At 36.9% G+C, this 21,659-nt stretch overlaps 2 protein-coding genes across 2 annotated transcripts; both read left to right on the top strand.

Annotated features, from left to right (window-relative positions):
* Positions 1-6,597: 6,597 nt before the first annotated feature.
* On the top strand, positions 6,598-7,591 carry LOC148627691 (uncharacterized). Its single transcript, XM_088577089.1, has 3 exons — positions 6,598-6,748; positions 6,966-7,115; positions 7,308-7,591. Exons 1-3 carry the CDS (start codon positions 6,703-6,705, stop codon positions 7,478-7,480), a joined length of 369 nt encoding a protein of 122 aa, XP_088433215.1. The 5' UTR covers positions 6,598-6,702; the 3' UTR covers positions 7,481-7,591.
* A 4,750-nt stretch (positions 7,592-12,341) lies between these two features.
* Positions 12,342-20,627, top strand: LOC148627690 (uncharacterized). Its single transcript, XM_088577083.1, has 3 exons — positions 12,342-12,664; positions 14,017-14,166; positions 19,138-20,627. Exons 1-3 carry the CDS (start codon positions 12,622-12,624, stop codon positions 19,416-19,418), a joined length of 474 nt encoding a protein of 157 aa, XP_088433209.1. The 5' UTR covers positions 12,342-12,621; the 3' UTR covers positions 19,419-20,627.
* The last annotated feature ends 1,032 nt before the right edge of the window (positions 20,628-21,659 follow it).

The following is a 21,659-nucleotide window of genomic DNA, read 5'->3' as shown; positions in this document are numbered from 1 at the left end:
GGAAGAATACCACAGTAGGGTTCTTTAACGTGCGAGGAACGTGGCATCTTTACCAACACGGTGCACCACTATGGTTTGCGGTCAGGTTTTCCGTATTATAACCTGACAACCCCAGCATGTAACACGCCAGGGGTGCCCCATTCCACCATCTGAGGCACACATCCCAGTTGCTCTGTGGGCAGAGCGCCCTAGCCCCCGGCTAGGGTTCTGAGCACTGCTTAGTCGCCTTTTACGACAAGCTTAGCGCTGCTGCAGGCCTATTCTTTTAACACCCGGACCTGCACGGGGCGTCTGTAACCTAAAGAGTCACTTTTTGTCTTAGAAAAAATAAATAACTATACAGGTATCTTCCTACACACATACTGAATGCATTTGCAAAGTTTCAGTGAAATGTGACAAGCACTTTTTTAAATATTTGATTTTTAAATATAGGGTAACCAAGTTGTGCGAGCAAAAAAGTGACAATATTCTATCATACTTAAATGCATTAAATATTTGCAAAGAACTTTTTCTGACTTTTCAAATAAAAAATATCAATCACAACTTGTTTTTTAACAATATTAATGAAGAAATAGTTTTAAAAGTAATCATTTTCTGAGAAATTGGTCTATTTTTAAAAATTTATTTCTGACATGCCTCCCCCTTTTTCTTGATCATATGTCAAAAATCCTAAATCTTTAAATTTTCACAAAAGGTGATATATTTGGCTTTAAATTTGTAAATACAGTGTTTTCACATTAAAACATGACTAGTAAAGGGCACCTAAAGCAAAAAAAGTACTCAATAATGGATTTTCCATGTTGCCATAGGGGAATGTTGATATGGCCTTAACCGCAGTAATGAAAGTGAGTTTTTCCTCATTTCTAACCTAATTTTTGCTCAAATCTACACAAAACTTGATTTCAAGTGCTTATTACCACCATATTTAGGTAAATATAGCCCTCAAAGTTTAATATTTGATATTTTTACTAAATTTTCTACACTTTTTACCAGATAGGACATAAAAATCAGCCAAAAAGACCAATTTTCCATAATTTGGACCTATAACTTAAAAAAATGCATATTTTGAAGGATTTTTGTAGTGTATTCCTCTCATGGCAAAGTTAATAAGATCTTCAAGTAGTTTAAAGCTATTTCAAGAAACTTTTCATTTTGCCATGGCTTCATATTTAGGCTAAAAACCACTAATTCCACTTTCCATAGGCTTCTATGCTAATTTCACAATATTCAATGGCTTCTCTGGACTTTACCTTAACTTTAACCTGCAGAGGACTATATATCAGCATGATTCTACATATGTCAGCTCACAATCCTCAGAATGGCATGTGGGGTTAGCAGACTTGCAGTGCAGTACTGGTCACCGGAAGTGAAGGGTCTATAAATAGCATGGGAAATCCCAGTGTTTTCACAAGATAGGGGTATATTTAAAAATCATTATGGAGATTAGGCTTCACATCACAAGAAGCAAAATGCACCTATAAAATGTACAGAAATGTTTTTCCTTTCAGAAACTGTTTAATTTTTTTAAATAAGATGAGAACTTTTTTCACAGCACTATGAGGAACAGGGGTAATTTCTGCGTAGGACTATTTTTGCGTACGTTCCGAATGCTCATTGGTTGAATTGGTGGTCTGTAACCTAAAACCTTTTCAGTTACCTCGGTGACCATATATTTTTATAATCTTACTCTGAAGTGAAAATGACTCTCTATCATCTGTAAATAATTAAATGAGCTATCATTGGTATTTTTTGCGATCAAGGATTTTGTTTACTTTCAGACCTTTTTAAAAATATTGCGGAAACTAATAAAAATAACTTTTCGGCAAGACCGTACTTCTTTTTTATCTAGTTCATTAAATGAGTATAATACTGTTTTCTCATATCTTTATATTAACATCAGAAATTACGGAGATCTGAAAAAATACAAAAGCAAATTAACAATAATCAAACGGATATTCCTCTATCCCCCTCAAGTCATTGAATATCTATTCTAAATGTACGATGACTGATATAAAGTAATTAGAAATAGATTATTAGTTTTAAGCTATAAAGATCGTTCCTAAATCCGGTGTTTATAAAGAAAACACAATTTAAAGTCCAGCACAACTGAAAATTTTGTTTTACAGTTCGAATTTAATGTTCATAGTCTTTCAACCACGATGGATCTTTCCTTTGACGGAGTGAAGTCCTTGGACTTGCTGAGGTGTCTCTAGAAGTTGGTAGTTTTGGTGTACGTGATATTTAAGGGCATATTGGCGACGACGGCGGACATGTTACAATTGGTGTAACATTCTTAAGTGGTGTTTTTGGGCACATAGTCTCTGTTCGAGTTCTAGGTTTGTTGGGGTTTAACGTCCGAGCAGCAATATTTCAGCTATATACAGGCGATGAACATGAAATGGATGACAAAATGAACATGAAATGATGATGAAATGAAAAAGGGATGGGACACAAGGACAGTAGGGTCGACAAATTATGATTGCCACTAGAAAAAGGGAGGGATGGGTAAGGGGTCGGGCAATTTAGCCTCCTGTGGCGGAGCGCAGTGGTTCCACTATGGTTTGCGGTCAGGTTTTCCGTATTATAGCCTGACAACCCCAGCATGTAACACGCCAGGGGTACCCCATTCCACCATCTGGGGCACACATCCCAGTTGCTCTGTGGGCAGAGCCTAGACCCCGGTTAGGTTTCTGAGCACTATTTAGTCGCCTTATACGAAAAACTTAGCGCTGCTGCAGGCCTATACTTTTAACACCCGGACCTGCATTTCTCTGAAATATGCCATAATTTAATTTATGGTCTCACTAACCACTTCTAACGTTTCCATTACTTTACATGTTAAAAAAGTAATTTTCAAAGTCTCACTGAAAATTCCCAGGACAAATGACATCTTAAAGCTGCATACCGTTGCAAAGCTTGGAAAATAAGGCTTCCAAAATCAGTATGCTAATGGTACGATGACAGTAGAAATTCTTCACAAAATTTACTTGAATAAATAATACTGAAAATCCACATTTTTACCTGTTATGCTAACTGACAGCACGGAGGCAAATTACTCACACATGTAAACAATATTCATACACTTTTGTAGTTAATTACATATATGATTTTAAAGTACACATTCACAGCTTTATTTTGACTACTTTTAATCATAATACACACAAATAATGGACTTACAATGCATATGTCTAAGTTCAGTGCATTTTTGGTACTACATAGGGGGTGGCCATTTGACCCGGAAGTGGTTAACGAGACCTGGGGTTTAACGTACGTGCAGCAATATTTCAGCTATATTCAGACGATGAACATGAAAAAATTTTGATTGCCACTAGAAAAAGGGAGGGATGGGTAGGGTCGGGCAATTTATCCTTAGCGGAGCGCAAAGGTTCCTACTCCTATCGAATACCACAACAGGGTTCTTTAACGTGCGATGAACGTGACATGTTTCCCAACACGATGCACCACTATGGTTTGCGGTCAGGTTTTCCGTATATAGCCTGACAACCCCAGCATGTAACACGCCAGGGGTACCCCATTCCACCACCTGGGGCATACATCCCAGTTGCTCTGTGGGCAGAGCGTCTAGCCCCCAGCTAGGTTTCTGAGCACTATTTAGTCACCTATTACGACAAGCTTAGCGCTGCTTCAGGCCTATTCTTTTAACACCCGGACCTGCACGGGGCGATTTAAAAAGGTAATGAAAATTGCTGAACAATTTTTCCTGTAAAACGTTTGTCGTAAAAATGTTTAAAAAAAAGATATTACTATTCGTTTATCCTTAACTTTATAATTAACATTTTAAATTTTAATTCAATTTCGTGCTTTAAGACAAATGTTATGCAAAACATCTGAAAATGCTTTGAATTTATTATTTGTAGATATTGTATGAAATGAAATTCCCAGAATGATAGTTACATTTTCACATGAAGTTGCTATGACAGTATTTTCTTCATCAAACTAAAACAATGTGCCCTCTCGAAAATAAAAACAGCTATTTGTAGTATAGCTTAGACTCAGCTTTACATCTGTAGTTTTTTTTTTTATATAAGGTAAGGTTACAGAAGCTGTAACTCCTATTTGGAGGATATTTTAATAAGCGCAATAATTTATACCATTCCATATATCTATATGCTTCTTTTTTATCGCGCCCCGTGCAGGTCCGGTGTTAAAAGAATAGACCTGCAGCAGCACTAAGCTTGTCGTATAAGGCGACTAAATAGTGCTCAGAAACCTAGCCGGGGGCTAGGCGCTCTGCCCACAGAGCAACTAGGATGTGTGCTCAAGGTGGTGGAATGGGGTACCCCTGGCGTGTTACATGTTGGGGTTGTCAGACTATAATACGGAAAACCTGACCGCAAGCCATAGTGCTGGACCGTGTTGGGAAAGATGCCACGTTCCTCGCACGTTAAAGAAACCTGCTGTGGTATTCGATAAGAGTAGGAACCATAGCGCTCCGCCACAGGAGGCTAAATTCCCCGACCTTACCCATCCCTCTTTTTCCAGTGGCAATCAAAGTTTGACGACCCTATTGTCCTTGTGTCCCATCCTTTTTTTTTTCATTTCATGTTCATTGTCTGAATATAGCTGAAATATTGCTGCTCGGACGTTAAACCCCAACAAACAAACAAACAAATTTTTTATCGCTGAAAACAATGTGTATTTCTTAAAATTCTTCCCTTTTATCATGTCATTTAAGTCACGAAATATTTTTCGACGTCATTCATTTACATCGTCGTGTTCCTACGGGAGCGGTCCGAGATGATAGTGACGTAGTTATACCTATACAATGTCATCCTATCAGGACGAGAATTGAATCAGTGAAGGAAATTAATTTCAGTAAAGAAATCATCATGTTTATGATGCTGATCCAATAAAAACTTTATTTGTAAAACCAACGCTTGAAGTATGAGGTTGATGTTTTATGGAAAAAAAACCATGACAATTGATTTGTTTGTTTGTTGGGGTTTAGCGTCCGAGCAGCAATATTTCAGCTATATTCAGACAATGAACATGAAATGGATGATTAAATGAACATGAAATGAAAAAAAAAAGGATGGGACACAAGGATAATAGGGTCGACAAATTTTGATTGCCACTGGAAAAAGGGGGATGAGTAAGGTCGGGCAATTTAGCCTCCTGTGGCGGAGCGCAAAGGTTCCTACTCCTATCGAATACCACAACAGGGTTCTTTAACGTGCAAGGAACGTGGCATCTTTCCCAACACGGTGCACCACTATGGTTTACGGTCAGGTTTTCCGTATTATAGCCTGACAACCCCAGCATGTAACACGCCAGGGGTACACATCCCAGTTGCTCTGTGGGCAGAGCGCCTAGCCCCCGGCTAGGTTTCTGAGCACTATTTAGTCGCCTTATACGACAAGCTTAGCGCTGCTGCAGGCCTATTCTTTTAACACCCGGACCTGCATGGGCGGACTGTATAATAAGAAAATATCCTACACATATTGGATTCATAATAGTATTTTAGTGATATTGATATTGCATGTTTTAACGGTAATTTTAAATCACATGGTGGGGTCATAAAGCCATTTACATAATTACCAAACTCATAATCATACATTTATTTGTTTCTGTGACAAATATTTTTGTTTATATACTATCAAGTTACGTTTCATGTAGTGCAGTATATAATTCATAAGTTTTTGTCCTGACTCAATCAACCACTGCTTAATTTGAAGGAGAACTAGGTCAGACATACGATGTAACGTTTTGTTTATCAGAAGAAGGGAGGTGAAGTATAAACGGAAACATATTGTGATCTCCGATAAAGTTATTTGTGAAGTGTTGACTACTATATTTACAGCAGCTCCGTGTCCATGACCAGGTCAAATATACGTCAGATTCACTGTACATTCGACGTATGATATAACTTGGTAAAGCATTGTATTATACGTTCCATGTGAATAAACTATATTATACAGATTAACTTTCATAGGCAAATGAAAAATTATTTCACAATTTACAGTTGTACTCTATATGCAAACATAGTTATTTAGCACTATAAGTGGACAAAGGCTTGTGACATTGAAGGAATAAACTAAAATGTTAGAATATGTATATCTTGTTTGTTTGTTTGTGTTTAACGCCCGAGCAGCAATATTTCAGCTATATTCAGGCGATGAACATGAAGTGGGTGATAAAATGGACATGAAATGATGAAATGAAAAATGGGATGGGACACAAGGATAATGGGTTCGACAAATTTTGATTGCCACTGGAAATAGGGGTAGGTGGGTAGAATACCACAGTAAGGTTTTTTATCGTGCGAGGAACGTGGCATCTTTCCCAACACGGTGCACCACTATGGTTTGCGGTAAGGTTTTCCGTATTATAGCCTGAAAACCCCAGCATGTAACACACCGAGAGTACCCCATTTCACCACTTGCGACACACATCCCAGTTGCACTGTGGGCAGAGCGCCCTAGCCCCTTGCTAATGTTCTAAGCACAATTTAGTCGCCTTTTACGACAAGCTTAGCGCTGCTGCAGGCCTATTCTTTTGACACCCGGACCTGCACGGGTCGAATATGTGTATCTTTGGTATAAATACCTAGAAAACATGATATTTTATTCGTTTAAATTCGAAAGGAAATGCGACAGCCGTATGAAGTGTCGGATATAGGGAGTTTCTTCCTGTCCATTGAAAATAAAAAAAAAAGAAAAACAACTGATACAAAACATAACAATGAATATATTAGGCTTTTTGTGTTTGATACTTAAAATTTATGTCGGTGAGTATATTTACAATATGAGATTTTTATTACTTCTAATTATTCTGGAAAATTAGACAGATAAGTTATTTGTTGTATAGAAGTTATGTATTAATGGCTGATATAGTCATGACATTATAACTTTTTGTTCAATGCAGAATTCATATCGTCTTTTATGTTTATCATTCTCAATAATAATGTATAACAAAAAAGGATAAATATTTTTTATTTATTTTAGTTCAGGGTATAAAATGTTTTGTTTGTGACTCGGAGTCGTTCCCAGGAATCTGTGGCTTTGAAGTTTACCAGACACATGAACTTATACACAACATTGCGGATTGTTCTCAAACATGCTTTGTCGGTGCCCTAAAAAACTACACAGACGAAGGTTTGTTGTTTCTTTAAGTTTTTCATTGTTAGATTATTGAAAAAAAATGTTGGAAATTCAATATGTTTTTATACAAATTAGATGGCTTAGTTAGCCATACAAAATGATATGACACATTTTTTTAAAATATATTTTTTCCCCATTTTTATTTATAAATCTTATTCGTGATTGATTGAATTATTTTTTTTCCAGCTTACCTCCGAAAATGCGGAAGCAAAATTATTGGATGTGATAAAAGACCAACTGGGTTTATATGTCAGTGTTCAACAGACTTTTGTAACCAGAACCTAGAAACATGTAAAAGCGATAATGACTGTCCCCAAAAACTATTTCCATTTGTCACAGACACAAAAGGAGGAAAATAAAAAAAATAGTAAAACGACAATTATCTTCACAGAAATAATGTAAATATATAAAGACGTTTCACAATTAAGCATATCGTTCCAATAAATTGCGGTTCTACGTGTTTTTACAAATATTTGATTTGATATTCAAGCACGATTTTTACATAACAGGTGCATAAATGTACTTCAGAATGTTAACGTTTGAAAAAAAAAACTACAAGAACTAATTAAAAACTAAATAATCTAGCATTAATGAACCACCAAGCTACAATGCATTCATTGGAGAGACATAATTGACACCACCGACTCTGTCAGATGAACTTCTTATCTTTATCAACTCATGAGAGAAAACTCATGACGACATGACTATAGAACTGACTTTTATTTTGATATTGTGTTTCATCAAGTCAATTCATCATTAACGTGTCATTATGCATTTTAATTTGTTTCTGTAATTTTGTTTTACAAAAAAAAAAAAAACCAAACAAACAAAAACAACAAACAAAGCGAACGAAAACAAAACAAAATAGAAAAAGACACTTTACAAAAGCTAAAGTAGTGTTTATGAATTCTTCGATTTATTGCAGCAATTGTATCCACTTTCCTTGTATTACTGTACAATGATATAATTAGGGAAAGCCAGAGTGGACAAAAATAGGTGTTTTACTTATTTAAAAAAATGATTTTTTGATATTACGAATTCATTTTTTAATATTACAAATTTGATTTCTTATGTCACAAAACCCGTTTTTAATACTAAAATTTTAATTGAACTTCTAATATTAAAAAAAGATTTTTAAAAATTATATGTTGATTTTCTCGTATTAGAAAATGGATTTGTTGTATTCAATTATAATTTTTGAATATTAAAACAATCATTTGTAATATTAAAAGAATGTGACTTTCTGCAATATTGCTTGTTTGTTTGTTGGGGTTTAACGTCCGAGCAGCAATATTTCAGCTATATTCAGACAATGAACATGAACTGAAAAAAAAAGGATGGGTCACAAGGATAATAGGGTCGACAAATTTTGATTGCCACTGGAAAAAGGGGGATGGGTAAGGTCGGGCAATTTAGCCTCCTGTGGCGGAGCGCAAAGGTTCCTACTCCTATCGAATACCACAGCAGGGTACGTGGCATCTTTCCCAACACGCTGCACCACTATGGTTTGCGGTCAGGTTTTCCGTATTATAGCCTGACAACCTCAGCATGTAACATGCCAGGGGTACCCCATTCCACCACCTGGGGCACACATCCCAGTTGCTCTGTGGGCAGAGCGCCTAGCCCCCGGCTAGGTTTCTGAGCACTATTTAGTCGCCTTTTACGACAAGCTTAGCGCTGCTGCAGGCCTATTCTTTTAACACCCGGACCTGCACGGGGCTAGAAGCTACGTATCGATCAATCAAATTGAAATGACTGTAAAACTGCAGTATATTAAATGATAATATTAGAAACACTCAACGTACCCTTGACTCAGAGGTTTATTTGATAATATCCGTGCTCTAAAGAGAAAATAAGTGTATAGATCACAGGCTCGACACGCCCAATGTATACTCCATAGGCTGGAGTCATCGTACTCCTACAACGAAAGGTTAAAATTCCGTTCCTCCATATTGCATACCGCTCGTTCCGACGTTCTTTGGAATCGGCAGAATTATAATAAAATATTTACCATTTAAAATAGTTTGTAAAGTTTCTTTACCCTAACACGGGGAAGGTGACTACATTGAAGAAAAACAAAATGACCTACATGATGAGAAAATCCAGCAATCCTGGAAACCCTTGTAGGCACGAGACCGCAATTAATTGTCAAGTGCATTTCAATATACACATTTGAGCAGATTAAAACAATTCCACCAGCGCAAACGGAATAAAACTTCTCTGGCCTAAAGATATGTACAAACAGGATTTTATATATAAATTGTAGAAAATTTTACCATCATTTTCTGAAATTAATACATATAATTCGGAGATGGGGTAAACATGACAAATGAACTGAGTTAAAAGTCCTAAATTTTAACCTTCTTCCACTGAACCAAATCACAACTTTTAGTCAGAATTGATTAATGAAAAAAAAATCCCATGTAATTTTAACCTATTTTCTACCAATTAGAGGCAAAACTTTAGCAAATAAGTTTCCAGTAAAAATATGAAAAAATGTGGAAGGTACCTACTACCAAAGTTGGAACTATATTCGTACACAACGAAAACGAAGGGGAATTAATTGTGTTCTCGTACCTATTAGATCAATAAATGTGCCCAATTTGAATAAAAACTGCACTCATGTCAAGATGAACCTTTTTTGACTTCAAGTACAAAGTTTCATCATGATTAGTTGAAAAATATATAAGTTATAGCAAATTTAGTATCAGTGGTACATTGCATGACTCGCATGTCCAATGGTCGAAGGAAGTAAGGCCCCTCTAAAATGTACATCTTTTTTGTTAAATGAAATATTTTTGTGATTTTTTACATTGGTTGCATCATATTATGTGTATTTGATGCAATAAAGTTCAGTTTACTCAAGTTCCAGCTGCTTTAAGGCCAAAAATTGGGTTTTTATACATGCGGCCATGGCCATGCACTTTTAGACCATGTATAGGGGTACACATATGAAAACTCATTTTATGATGCTGACAATGACTTAAATTGATCAACTTCAAAAAGTGGTCTACACATATATAATGTACATTGAAAACAATAAAAAGTGGTTTCAAAGCTAAAACTGTCACTCCAGATCAATTTAAACCAGACCTGTACAGAGCTTGTTCAAGTGCGATTGTGTCCGATATTACAAGTTAGCCTTTATTTGGGTTTTGAATGATGAAAAATCTGAAACAAATGTAAAGATAATGTAAGGTTCTAAGCTTATCAAGGGAAACCAAGGGGAATTAATTGTGTTCTCGTACCTATTAGATCAATAAATGTGCTCAATTTGAATAAAAACTGCACTCATGTCAAGATGAACCAACGAAAACCAAGGGGAATTAATTGTGTTCTCGTACCTGTAAAAGCAATTTAAATGAACTTAAAATTACGGATTTTAATTTGCGGAACGAAAATATTTAGTTACCCAACGAATTGCCATTACCAACTTTTTCGTTTTGTCAAAAATATACTGTATTCCGTTAAATTAGTGACCTAATTCAAAATGACTAGTCACTTCAATAATTTTTCATTACAAGTGTTTTCTAGTACGTTTATGTAAATGACAGGCTTAAAATATTTTAAAATATATGGTCAACTTATTCAGATTTGCAGTGGCTTTCAACATGTCAGATGCTAGAGGTTAGGATGGCACCGAGTCAGAAAATAGCTTGCCAGACAACCTCTAGCACTGCTGGAGTAGAGTTGTTGGTTTATTGCCACGATGAAATGGGTAGTTTCCAGTTGGGAAGTCCGATTCATCACGTTTGTCATAAAGTATCGATTTAAAAGGTCCTGTATTATCTAAATGCAAGTCAAGTTCTAGTTCCCCGTTTTGTATAAAAGCGTCGATGAATAGGACCACTTAGGACTGACTTAAGCTTGTTATGTGGCATTGTGGTGTGCAAAGAAGTACTGTAACAATTAAAGGTTTTATACTGTTACAAAAGATAAGGCTACTGGAAGAAAGACACTATTATAGGTCTTTCCAGGTTTTAGTTCTTGAGAATGTTTGTTTGTTTGTGTTTAACGTCCGAGCAGCAATATTTCAGCTATATTCAGACAATGAACATGAAATGGATGATAAAATGAACATGAAATGAAAAAAAGGATTGGTCACAAGGATAATAGGGTCGACAAATTTTGATTGCCGATGGGTAAGGTCGGGGAATTTAGCCTCCTGTGGCGGAGCGCAAAGGTTCCTACTCCTATCGAATACCACAGCAGGGTTCTTTAACGTGCGAGGAACATGGCATCTTTCCCAACACGGCGCACTACTATGGTTTGCGGTCAGGTTTTCCGTATTATAGCCTGACAACCCCAGCATGTAACACGCCAGGGGTACCCCATTCCACCACCTGGGGCACACATCCCAGTTGCTCTGTGGGCAGAGCGCCCCGGCTAGGGTTCTGAGCACTATTTAGTCGCCTTTTACGACAAGCTTAGCGCTGCTGCAGGCCTATTCTTTTAACACCCGGACCTGAACGGGGAACCAACATACGGCATCAACATATATACACTATTATTTATATTTGAAAGGAAACTCTACAATATTTCCTTGTTGTCTATAACGTTTTAATTATACACGCAGCTTATAACAATATGGTACGTTTTACTGTGTGGTTTCCAAATAAAAATCTTAAGCAGTAACCGGGTTTGTCGAGGTGTACACTGGATGTTCAAAGATTTTAAGTAGCTGTATTTGTAAGAATCATGCAAAATCTGAAAAATGTGATACACCCCAAAAAAGACTACATATTTTTATTTTTGTAATTAAGTTGTTTTATTGGTGTATATTATGAAATGTGAAATTATTCATTCAGATCTGTCTGCTCTTAGGAGATAATCAACATTGAAAATCCAGTAGATTCTATTGTATTTGAGTGTCATTTACAGAGTTATCTCCCTTCATTTTGAAATCTACAGTGCATTCTATATAATTTTTATCTCCTATGAGCACGGGTTATATGAAAAACCAAATTTTAATTTCTGTTTACTAATGCATTTGAAACAAAATATCAAAAATAAAAATATGTACGCTTTCCAACCATGTATCACAATTTGCTTGATTCTTAGCTGGATTGCTACTTAAATTTGAGAAACATCGATCATTATCAAAGGGTGTGGAGCATATTAAGTAAATTATTGGCTTGTAATTACGATGGGTTCGACCCACATTGTTCTGAACACTTCCGTGCTGTAAACTTTCTTCCAATGTGCACCTACAATTATAATATCAACTACACAGCTATCCTTATAATGTAAATATACACAGATTTGATGTGATGTTAAGATTATGTCGATTTAATTAACACCAAGTGATAAATACAAAACCTTATCAAAATGTTTTCTTGATTTACCGTATATAACTAAGGATTAAGAGGTTTCGGATATGAGCCATATACTCTCTTCAAAAAACATGTCATGTGACATTTGTATTGTACAGAAGAATTGCGACATGAAACTGTCAAGTAAGGTTATATTGTTTATCGCAAGGAAAATGTAACTTTTCACCATGTTTATCACGGCAGTTTTCATCCTGATGGTGAACGCGGAAGGTAAGTGTGTTCTTTTTTTTTCGGTTTAGCAACAGAGGGTTTGAAAAGTACTACTTTCAAAATAACTGTAATGGAAAATTTGTTAAAAAAAACAAGCACACAAGCTACTATTGTTCCTTATAAACTGTCCCATTATTGTTTTAAATTCAAACATGAAATGGATGTGAATGAATCTTCAAATTGCACTTCAGTGATTATTGCAACCTCAATAATTCCGGCCCCGTGCAGGTCCGGGTGTTAAAAGAATAGGCCTGCAGCAGCGCTAGGCTTGTCGTATAAGGCGACTAAATAGTGCTCAGAAACCTAGCCGGGGGCTAGGCGCTCTGCCCACAGAGCAACTGGGATGTGTGCCCCAGGTGGTGGAATGGGGTACCCCTGGCGTGTTACATGCTGGGGTTGTCAGGCTATAATACGGAAAACCTGACCGCAAACCATAGTGGTGCACCGTGTTGGGAAAGACGCCACGTTCCTCGCACGTTAAAGAACCCTGCTGTGGTATTCGATAGGAGTAGGAACCTTTGCGCTCCGCCACAGGAGGCTAAATTGCCCGACCTTACCCATCCCCCCTTTTTCCAGTGGCAATCAAAATTTGTCGACCCTATTATCCTTGTGTCCTATCCTTTTTTTCCATTTCATGTTCATTTTATCATCCATTTCATGTTCATTGTCTGAATATAGCTGAAATATTGCTGCTCGGACGTTAAACCCCAACAAACAAACAAACGGGGGCTAGGCGCTCTGCCCACAGAGCAACTGGGATGTGTGCCCCAGGTGGTGGAATGGGGTACCCCTGGCGTGTTACATGCTGGGGTTGTCAGGCTATAATACGGAAAACCTGACCGCAAACCATAGTGGTGCACCGTGTTGGGAAAGATGCCACGTTCCTCGCACGTTAAAGAACCCTGCTGTGGTATTCGATAGGAGTAGGAACCTTTGCGCTCCGCCACTGGAGGCTAAATTGCCCGACCTTACCCATCCCTCCCTTTTTCTAGTGGCAATCAAAATTTGTCGACCCTACTATCCTTGTGTCCCATCCCGTTTTTCATTTCATCATCATTTCATGTTCATTTTATCATCCGTTTCATGTTCATCGTCTGAATATAGCTGAAATATTGCTGCTCGGACGTTAAACCCCAACAATCAATCAATCAATCAATAATTCCGAGTGTAAAGGTTGCATGCAAGACCCAGAAAAATCGAGCAACGCATATGTATATATTAATATTTTGCACGAATAAGAAGTACGCATAGAATTATGGAGAAACACAAAGTAAGGGTAATAACCGTATTCTTTTTACAATTTTTATGAGCATTTTAGACATTAGTCATATAGTCTTAGTATTTATTTGCAGTTCTTGGAATTAAATGTTATCAGTGCAACTCTGTGGAAAGTCCTGAACTTTGTGGCTACATTGGTAGATTGACTGAACAAAGTAAAAATCAAACTGTGGAGTGTAATGGACGCTGCTCTGTTAGTTCGATACATGATAAATCTGATGAAGGTAAACTAAATTATTCTTATAAGGACCTGTATACAAGCCTTTCAAAGTTCAAATGCTATTAATTTGATTAAAATGACAGCATTTCGCTCATTCTCAATAAAACGGGACAATTGACCCTTGAGAAATCATAAAATTGAAATTCGTCCTTTCTTTTCAAGATTTTACAGTGTCAAAGCTCAATATTTCGGATTGTTTTTTCCCAAAACGATTTCGAGTTAACTTTTGTACTTTTAGAGGTATAGAATAAACTATAAGGCTTAGTTAAGACGTATTTTTTGCAATGTATCATACGTGAAAATCTTAGTTGCCTTGCCTCCACAAATGTCACATACGTTCAACGCAAGTATGGATGATTTATCTGCATATTATTTTCAGAACATCATGATAATAATTAATTATCAAGCAATTCAAAAGAGATATTGCCCCGTGCAGGTCCGGGTGTCTAAAACAAAAGTTAGAGAAATAGAACTGTGGTATTTGAATTAGTGGTAAAAAGTAACGAATGTTACTGATATTATTGATTCTTTGGTAAAATGCTAAATGAGTACAATCCTTGAATTTTGATTGATTTATTGACGAGATTATCTTCCTAGAATACACAATGAAAAAATATTTAATATATTTGTTCTTATTTTTTCAACCAGAAACATTATTATTTTTAATTGGGTAAATAGTTCTGGAAATTAACTGGAAAGGTTTTTTTCTAAAATCAAATTGTCCCTGTTAATGTCAATAGGGCCTAATTAAACCTATTGTTTCTTGCATCAGATGAAGACAAGCAAATGTAAAGAACAACCATTTTTAAAAGGCTCAAACCACACACATATCTCACAATTCATTTGACGTAACGTATGTTTCCATTTTTAATGAAATTCAAAAAGTCGAGATACAAGTACAGACCCATCGAAATTCAACAAGCACATCTGACACTCGGTCAGACACAAGGTGATGACTTGTCTGACCGAAAAAACTGAACAATTTATCGACACGCTAACATTTTTGATGGGGGGTGGGAATCTCCAAGTACATTTTATTATCAAGCTGATTTTAAAACTACTGGGTATGGGCTCTTGAATTTGTTAATTTGTCACCATTATTCATTTTGGCTAGAGTGTATCTGATGAGTCTTCATAAACGAAACATGTGTACTTTGTTTTGAGTTCTTTGTATTATATATTGTTGATTTTTTAAATTTGAAATAAAGTATTGTTATTAAATTATAAAATCTATTCTCAATCTCTGGCATAAAACATAATCATTTCAAAATTCAACATTTCATCTTAATAGTCAAAACATTCACTGTCTTCATAATCATCATCATTGTCTTTATTTTTTTCATTATTATTTTGACAATATAATGACCGCATGTTTCACATGTAAACGAGTAGCGAGACAACGGAAGGGACGATATATCAAAGGACGAAATGACGTGTAGCGAATGAACCGGAAGTTACATATTGTTTACAATCAAATTGATTGACTATCTCGCTAGACTAGACTAATTCACGTAATTATCAAAACGTTCTAGTTTTATTATTCACAAAAAACACTTCAGTTTTGAGAAAATCTTTAACGTAAGAGCCCCGTGCAGGTCCGGGTGTTAAAAGAATAAACCTGCAGCAGCGCTAAGCTTGTCGTAAAAGGCGACCAAACTGCTCAGAAACCTAGCTGGGGGCTAGGCGCTCTGCCCACAGAGCAACTGGGATGTGTGCCCCAGGTGGTGGAATGGGGTACCCCTGGCGTGTTACATGCTGGGGTTGTCAGGCTATAATACGGAAAACCTGACCGCAAACCATAGTGGTGCACCGTGTTGGGAAAGATGCCACGTTCCTCGCACGTTAAAGAACCCTGCTGTGGTATTCGATAGGAGTAGGAACCTTTGCGCTCCGCCACAGGAGGCTTAATTGCCCGACCTTACCCATCCCCCTTTTTCCAGTGGCAATCAAAATTTGTCGACCCTATTATTCTTGTGACCCATCCTTTCTTTTTTTCATTTCATGTTCATTTTATCATCCATTTCATGTTCATTGTCTGAATATAGCTGAAATATTGCTGCTCGGACGTTAAACCCCAACAAACAAACAAACATCTTTAACGTAAGAAAAAAACATCGGACACCCGGGCCGACAAGCAACGTGTATTTACCGGACCCGGGACAATTTTACCGGACAGGTCCGACGGTCCGGCAGGTTTCGATGGGTCTGCAAGTATCATGGAGTGTACTTTCACTTTAATTATTCTCGAATCTGATAATGTAAATTAAAGATTTTCGTAATTTGCAAGTCACTTATCGTCATTTTGAGAGAAAGAACACTAAACTGGAGCAAGAAAAAATGTATGTAACGTATGTTACAAAATCAGACATAAAGTTATCGCGAGGAAAATATGGATTCTATAGTTTCCATTTCCCCACTGGCAAGTTTGAAAAGACGTTTAGATCGGCCATTTGCAATTGGCTGTCCAATTCTACACAAAATCTGTGACTTTTTCCTTTGTGCTTCAGAAATAGCTTTACTAAGTCTCTTTTTCGGACCATTACGTCTAGCATTTGGTAGTATAACGACAAGGCAACTCGTATTACTACCCTGAGTTTCGTATCCGAGTCATCATTTCTGTTGGATTGCAACCTCTGCTGTTGTCGATGTTTTCTAACTCTTTCTTTGGTTTTTCATTTCTCTTTTTCTTATCGGAATTTGTGAGCATATCCTCTTGCACATAGCTTCTCTTCTCTCCTCTCGTGCTCGTTCACGAGCGAGATGTGCATCTCCTTCAGTTGCTTTTTTCTTCTCTCTATATCTCTTTTGTATCTCCGCTCGGGACAGGCATTTTGGTGTCCTGAAATGCAAAAACACATTTTTATTGTCAAAGAAAAGTACGTTACCGCTAAAGAAACATACGTTACCACAAAAGTACTTTTGATTCTTTATTTAATATATTTTAAGTAATAAAAATGTCCATAATTTTCATACGTAATTAAAAAAAAAAAAAGACAACAAAAACATCAGCATATAATTTCATTAAGAAAGGTATTCGTAGTGTAGAACTTTCCTACTGGCCCCGTGCAGGTCCGGGTGTTAAAAGAATAGGCCTGCAGCAGCGCTGAGCTTGTCGTACAAGGCGACTAAATAGTACTCCGAAACCTAGCCGGGGGCCTAGGCGCTCTGCCCACAGTGCAACTGGAATGGGGTACCCCTGGCGTGTTACATGCTGGGGTTGTCAGGCTATAATACGGAAAACCTGACCGCAAACCATAGTGGTGCACCGTGTTGGGAAAGATGCCACGTTCCTCGCACGTTAAAGAACCCTGCTGTGGTATTCGATCGGAGTAGGAACCTTTGCGCTCCGCCACAGGAGGCTAAATTGCCCGACCTTACCCTTCCCCCCTTTTTCCAGTGGCAATCAAAATTTGTCGACCCTATTATCCTTGTGTCCCATCCTTTTTTTTTCATTTCATGTTCATTTTATCATCCATTTCATGTTCATTATCTGAATATAGCTGAAATATTGCTGCTCGGACGTTAAACCCCAACAAACAAAACTTTCCTACTGACTTGCATTTACCACTTAGCATTTTACTGTTACAATTTTCCGCACAGGTATACAGTTTAATTTATACTAATAGTATATTACACAAAATGTTTCCTGCATATTCCGAATTTAAAAGTTTTTTTTTTAGTTTCAACTAAGTTATCATAGCTTTTAAAAATTTGTCGACCCAATTATCCTTGTGTCCCATCCCATTTTTCATTTCATCATCATTTCATGTTCATTTTATCATCCACTTCATGTTTATCGCCTGAATGTAGCTGAAATATTGCTGCTCGGGCGTTAAACCCCAACAAACATCATAGCGTTTAGGGGTTATGAAAAGGTAACGTATGTTTCTATTTTAAAATCAAGTATTGTTTATAAGAAACATTTGCGCTATATATGCTCCTCGTTTTCGAAGAACATATCAGTAAGTACTTTTAGAAGTGTCTGGAGATCTCTAAATGGGCATCGGTTCTGCATGAAGTCCCGGCAACAAGAATGTCTCGCCTTATTGAGAATGAGCGATTTAATTACATTACTCAAGATTAATCTAGTTTTCATGCCACTTCTGCCATTATTTTGTTTCAGAAATAGCCCCGTGCATGTCCGGGTGTTAAAAGAATAGGCCTGCAGCAGCGCTAAGCTTGTTGTAAAAGGCGACTAAATAGTGCTGAGAAACCTAGCCGGGGGTTAGGCGCTCTGCCCACAGAGGAACTGGGACGTGTGGCCCAGGTAGTCGAATGGGGTACCCCTGGCGTGTTACATGCTGGGGTTATCAGGCTATAATACGGAAAACCTGACCGCAAACCATAGTGGTTAACCGTGTTGGGAAAGGTGCCACGTTTCTTGCCCGTTAAAGAATCCTGCTGTGGTATTTGATACGAGTAGGAACCTTTGCACTTCCGCCACAGGAGGCTAAATTGTCCGACCTTACCCCTCTCTCCCTTTTTCTAGTGGCTATCAAAATTTGATCCTATTATATATGTGTCCCATTCGATTTTTTTTTCTTTTTTTTTTTTTTTTTTTCATTTCATGTTCATCGTCTGAATATAGCTGAAATATTGCTGCTCGGACGTTAAACCCCAACAATCAACAATCAATCATGTTTCAGAAATATTTGCTTTGCTATGTGTAGGAAATAGTTTTCTAGTATTGAACCCTCTGTTTGAGTATATTGCATGTAAAGCATACAGTTGTTAAAAGTTTGTTAGGTATGTTTAATCCTTCTTATAATGAAAGATTTTATTTTCTCTGAATTAATTTTGTGGTCGAATGTTCCACTAAAATAACCAAGTGTTTTGTCTGTAACGTTTGGAACATGGAAATGGTATATTTTCTTAGTCTTAAAAAGTAGAGGTACAGCTTTAAACTTACCTGGTCTGTCTTTTTACACCTATTTCAAAGGCTAACAGATACTATGAATTTTCTTAATTATTTTAGCTCATCTCCGAATATGCAGACCTAACGTTAAAGTTATAGGATGCGACAGCAAAACCGATGGCTTCCTTTGTCAATGTTCCACTGATTTTTGTAACAAAGATATTCCAACATGTCACAAGCTTAGCAAATGTGATGACGAATTGAAACCCAGATACATGACACAATCTTCTAATGGACAAGAAAACTTTGCTCAAGGTACATATTTTTCGAACTTAATTTTGACTTTGTGCAATTGTATTTTTGTTTGCGTTTTTATGTACTTGTTTTCTATCGATGTCTGATTGTTATGATAATTTACATATGAATGTTAGTAACCTAAATAATTATTGTTTGTATTTATTTGTCTTGGTCATTTTGTCACAAATATTAGTGTTTTTGCAATCAGAGTAATGTTTCGAGTATAGGGTTTGTAAGTTTCGTTCCATTTTCAGTTTCGCTTCTGCAATTTCCGATAAAGAACGATTTGAAATCCGAAGACCGGTATGCATATTATTGTTTGCTTCCGGGAAATCGAAAGGCTGCATCACAATGCAAAATCTTTTATTTTATGCTTTTCTAAACATTTATATCCTGTAGAAATAGATTTTTGTCCTTTTTTATCAATAATTTTACACAAATGGGTAGTTTGTTTCTAATATTAAATCCTTTGATATGTTAATGACGAATCTCTTTGCATTTGAATGGTAGACGAGGACCGATTTTCATGAAACCACGGATTCACGTGACGAGACGTACATATCCTACTTGCTTGGCAAATAAATTTCCTGGTCAGCTCTTTAACTTGCTCATTCAAGACTTTTGATAACTTCGCATATTTATGTAATCATTAACTGATTAAAATGGATCAGCGCATAGGTAATTTGGTTTGGCGCATGTTTAATAAGACCGTGTCACATTCAGGATGACAGAAGCAGTGAATATATACATGTATGTCAATATACACCATGCAGCGGGTCATAAGGTCTGCAAATATAAATTGCATCGGATATAACATCAATAAAAATACTGAAAATATCCGTAAAGATATAAAAAAACAGAAAAAAAACGAATAGAATGAAGTCAATTTGAATCTAATTTAGCAAAAACTGGTACATATGTCTTCCTCCAAAGTCGGGGTTTTGAGTTCATATTTGCTTCCTTCAGCCTTGACTTGGGAGGATGCATATATGTATGTTTTGCATTATCATGTATGTATGTAGGGCACTGTTAAGTTAGTCGATTCCTGAAAAGGGATGGTACATTATCTTCAAGTCTACAATTGTGAATTCGAAGAATTGAATAAAAATTCTACCTTGAATACTTAAAGCCCGAAATCCGGGCTTGAATATCCTAGTGCACTACAGAGTCGATATTTATCTAAGAAAAACAGGGACATAAGCAACCATTTACAAACTGTATTACGAATGACGCCCTTAGTCGATATTTTTTTCTGTTCTCTGCTTCCATGAACCTAATGAAGGACTTAATTGAATAAAGATATATTCGTTTTATATTTAGTTTTTGATCCGCCCAGAAATTCTCCTGTATAAATCAGCCCAAAATAAAGATCAATTGGCACATTTACTTTGCTGTTTTCATTTTGTACAGAAAAATGCATAGTTGTCAGAATGTTCTATTTTGTGGTATAACCAAATTTTGTTATAATGTACATGTAGTTAGGCTGGGATCAAATTATGAGGCTTATTATCTTATTTTGTAACTTAAAAAACGGTAGATAGTTATATGCTGTGTAGTTGAATCTCATCTTAATGCAACATATTATTTAGAAAAGCTTTACACTTCTGTTATTTATTGTTAAGTACCAATCCACATAAAACTCGGACACTGCCAGTCGTAAAGTGATTTATGGTGTGGAAAAACCCACCAAACAAAGGATGTATTTTTAGTCTACATATGCTATATTTTCATACAACGATAATTATATATGTATTCAGATCTGCACTTTTGAGAACATTATACATTTACCTCCCACCAAAATCAATAAAATCGAACAAAATCGCCCCGCGCAGGTCCGGTTGTTAAAAGAATAGGCCTGCAACAGTGCTAAGCTTGTCGTAAAAGGCGACTAAATAGTGCTCAGAAACCTAGCCGGGGGCTAGGCGCTCTGCCCACAGAGCAACTGGGATGTGTGCCCCAGGTGGTGGAATGGGGTACCCCTGGCGTGTTACATGCTGGGGTTGTCAGGCTATAATACGGAAAACCTGACCGCAAACCATAGTAGTGCACCGTGTTGGGAAAAATGCCACGTTCCTCACACGCACGTCGAAGAACCCTGCTGTGGTATTCGATAGGAGTAGGAACCTTTGCGCTCCGCCACAGGAGGCTAAATTGCCCGACCTTACCCATCCCCCCTTTTTCCAGTGGCAATCAAACTTTGTCGACCCTATTATCCTTCTGTCCCATCCTTTTTTTTTTTTTTCATTTTGTGTGCATTTTATCATCCATTTCATGTTCATCGTCTGAATATAGCTGAAATATTGCTGCTCGAACGTTAAACCCCAACAAACAAACACATGCATAAC

The sequence above is a fragment of the Perna viridis genome, chromosome 1, assembly GCF_037379345.1.
Source record: "Perna viridis isolate PV_CMFRI_1.1 ecotype Kerala chromosome 1, ASM3737934v1, whole genome shotgun sequence".
NCBI lineage: Eukaryota > Metazoa > Mollusca > Bivalvia > Mytilida > Mytilidae > Perna > Perna viridis.
Note: the sequence above shows the minus strand (reverse complement) of the source record. Positions and strands in the feature narration are given on the sequence as shown.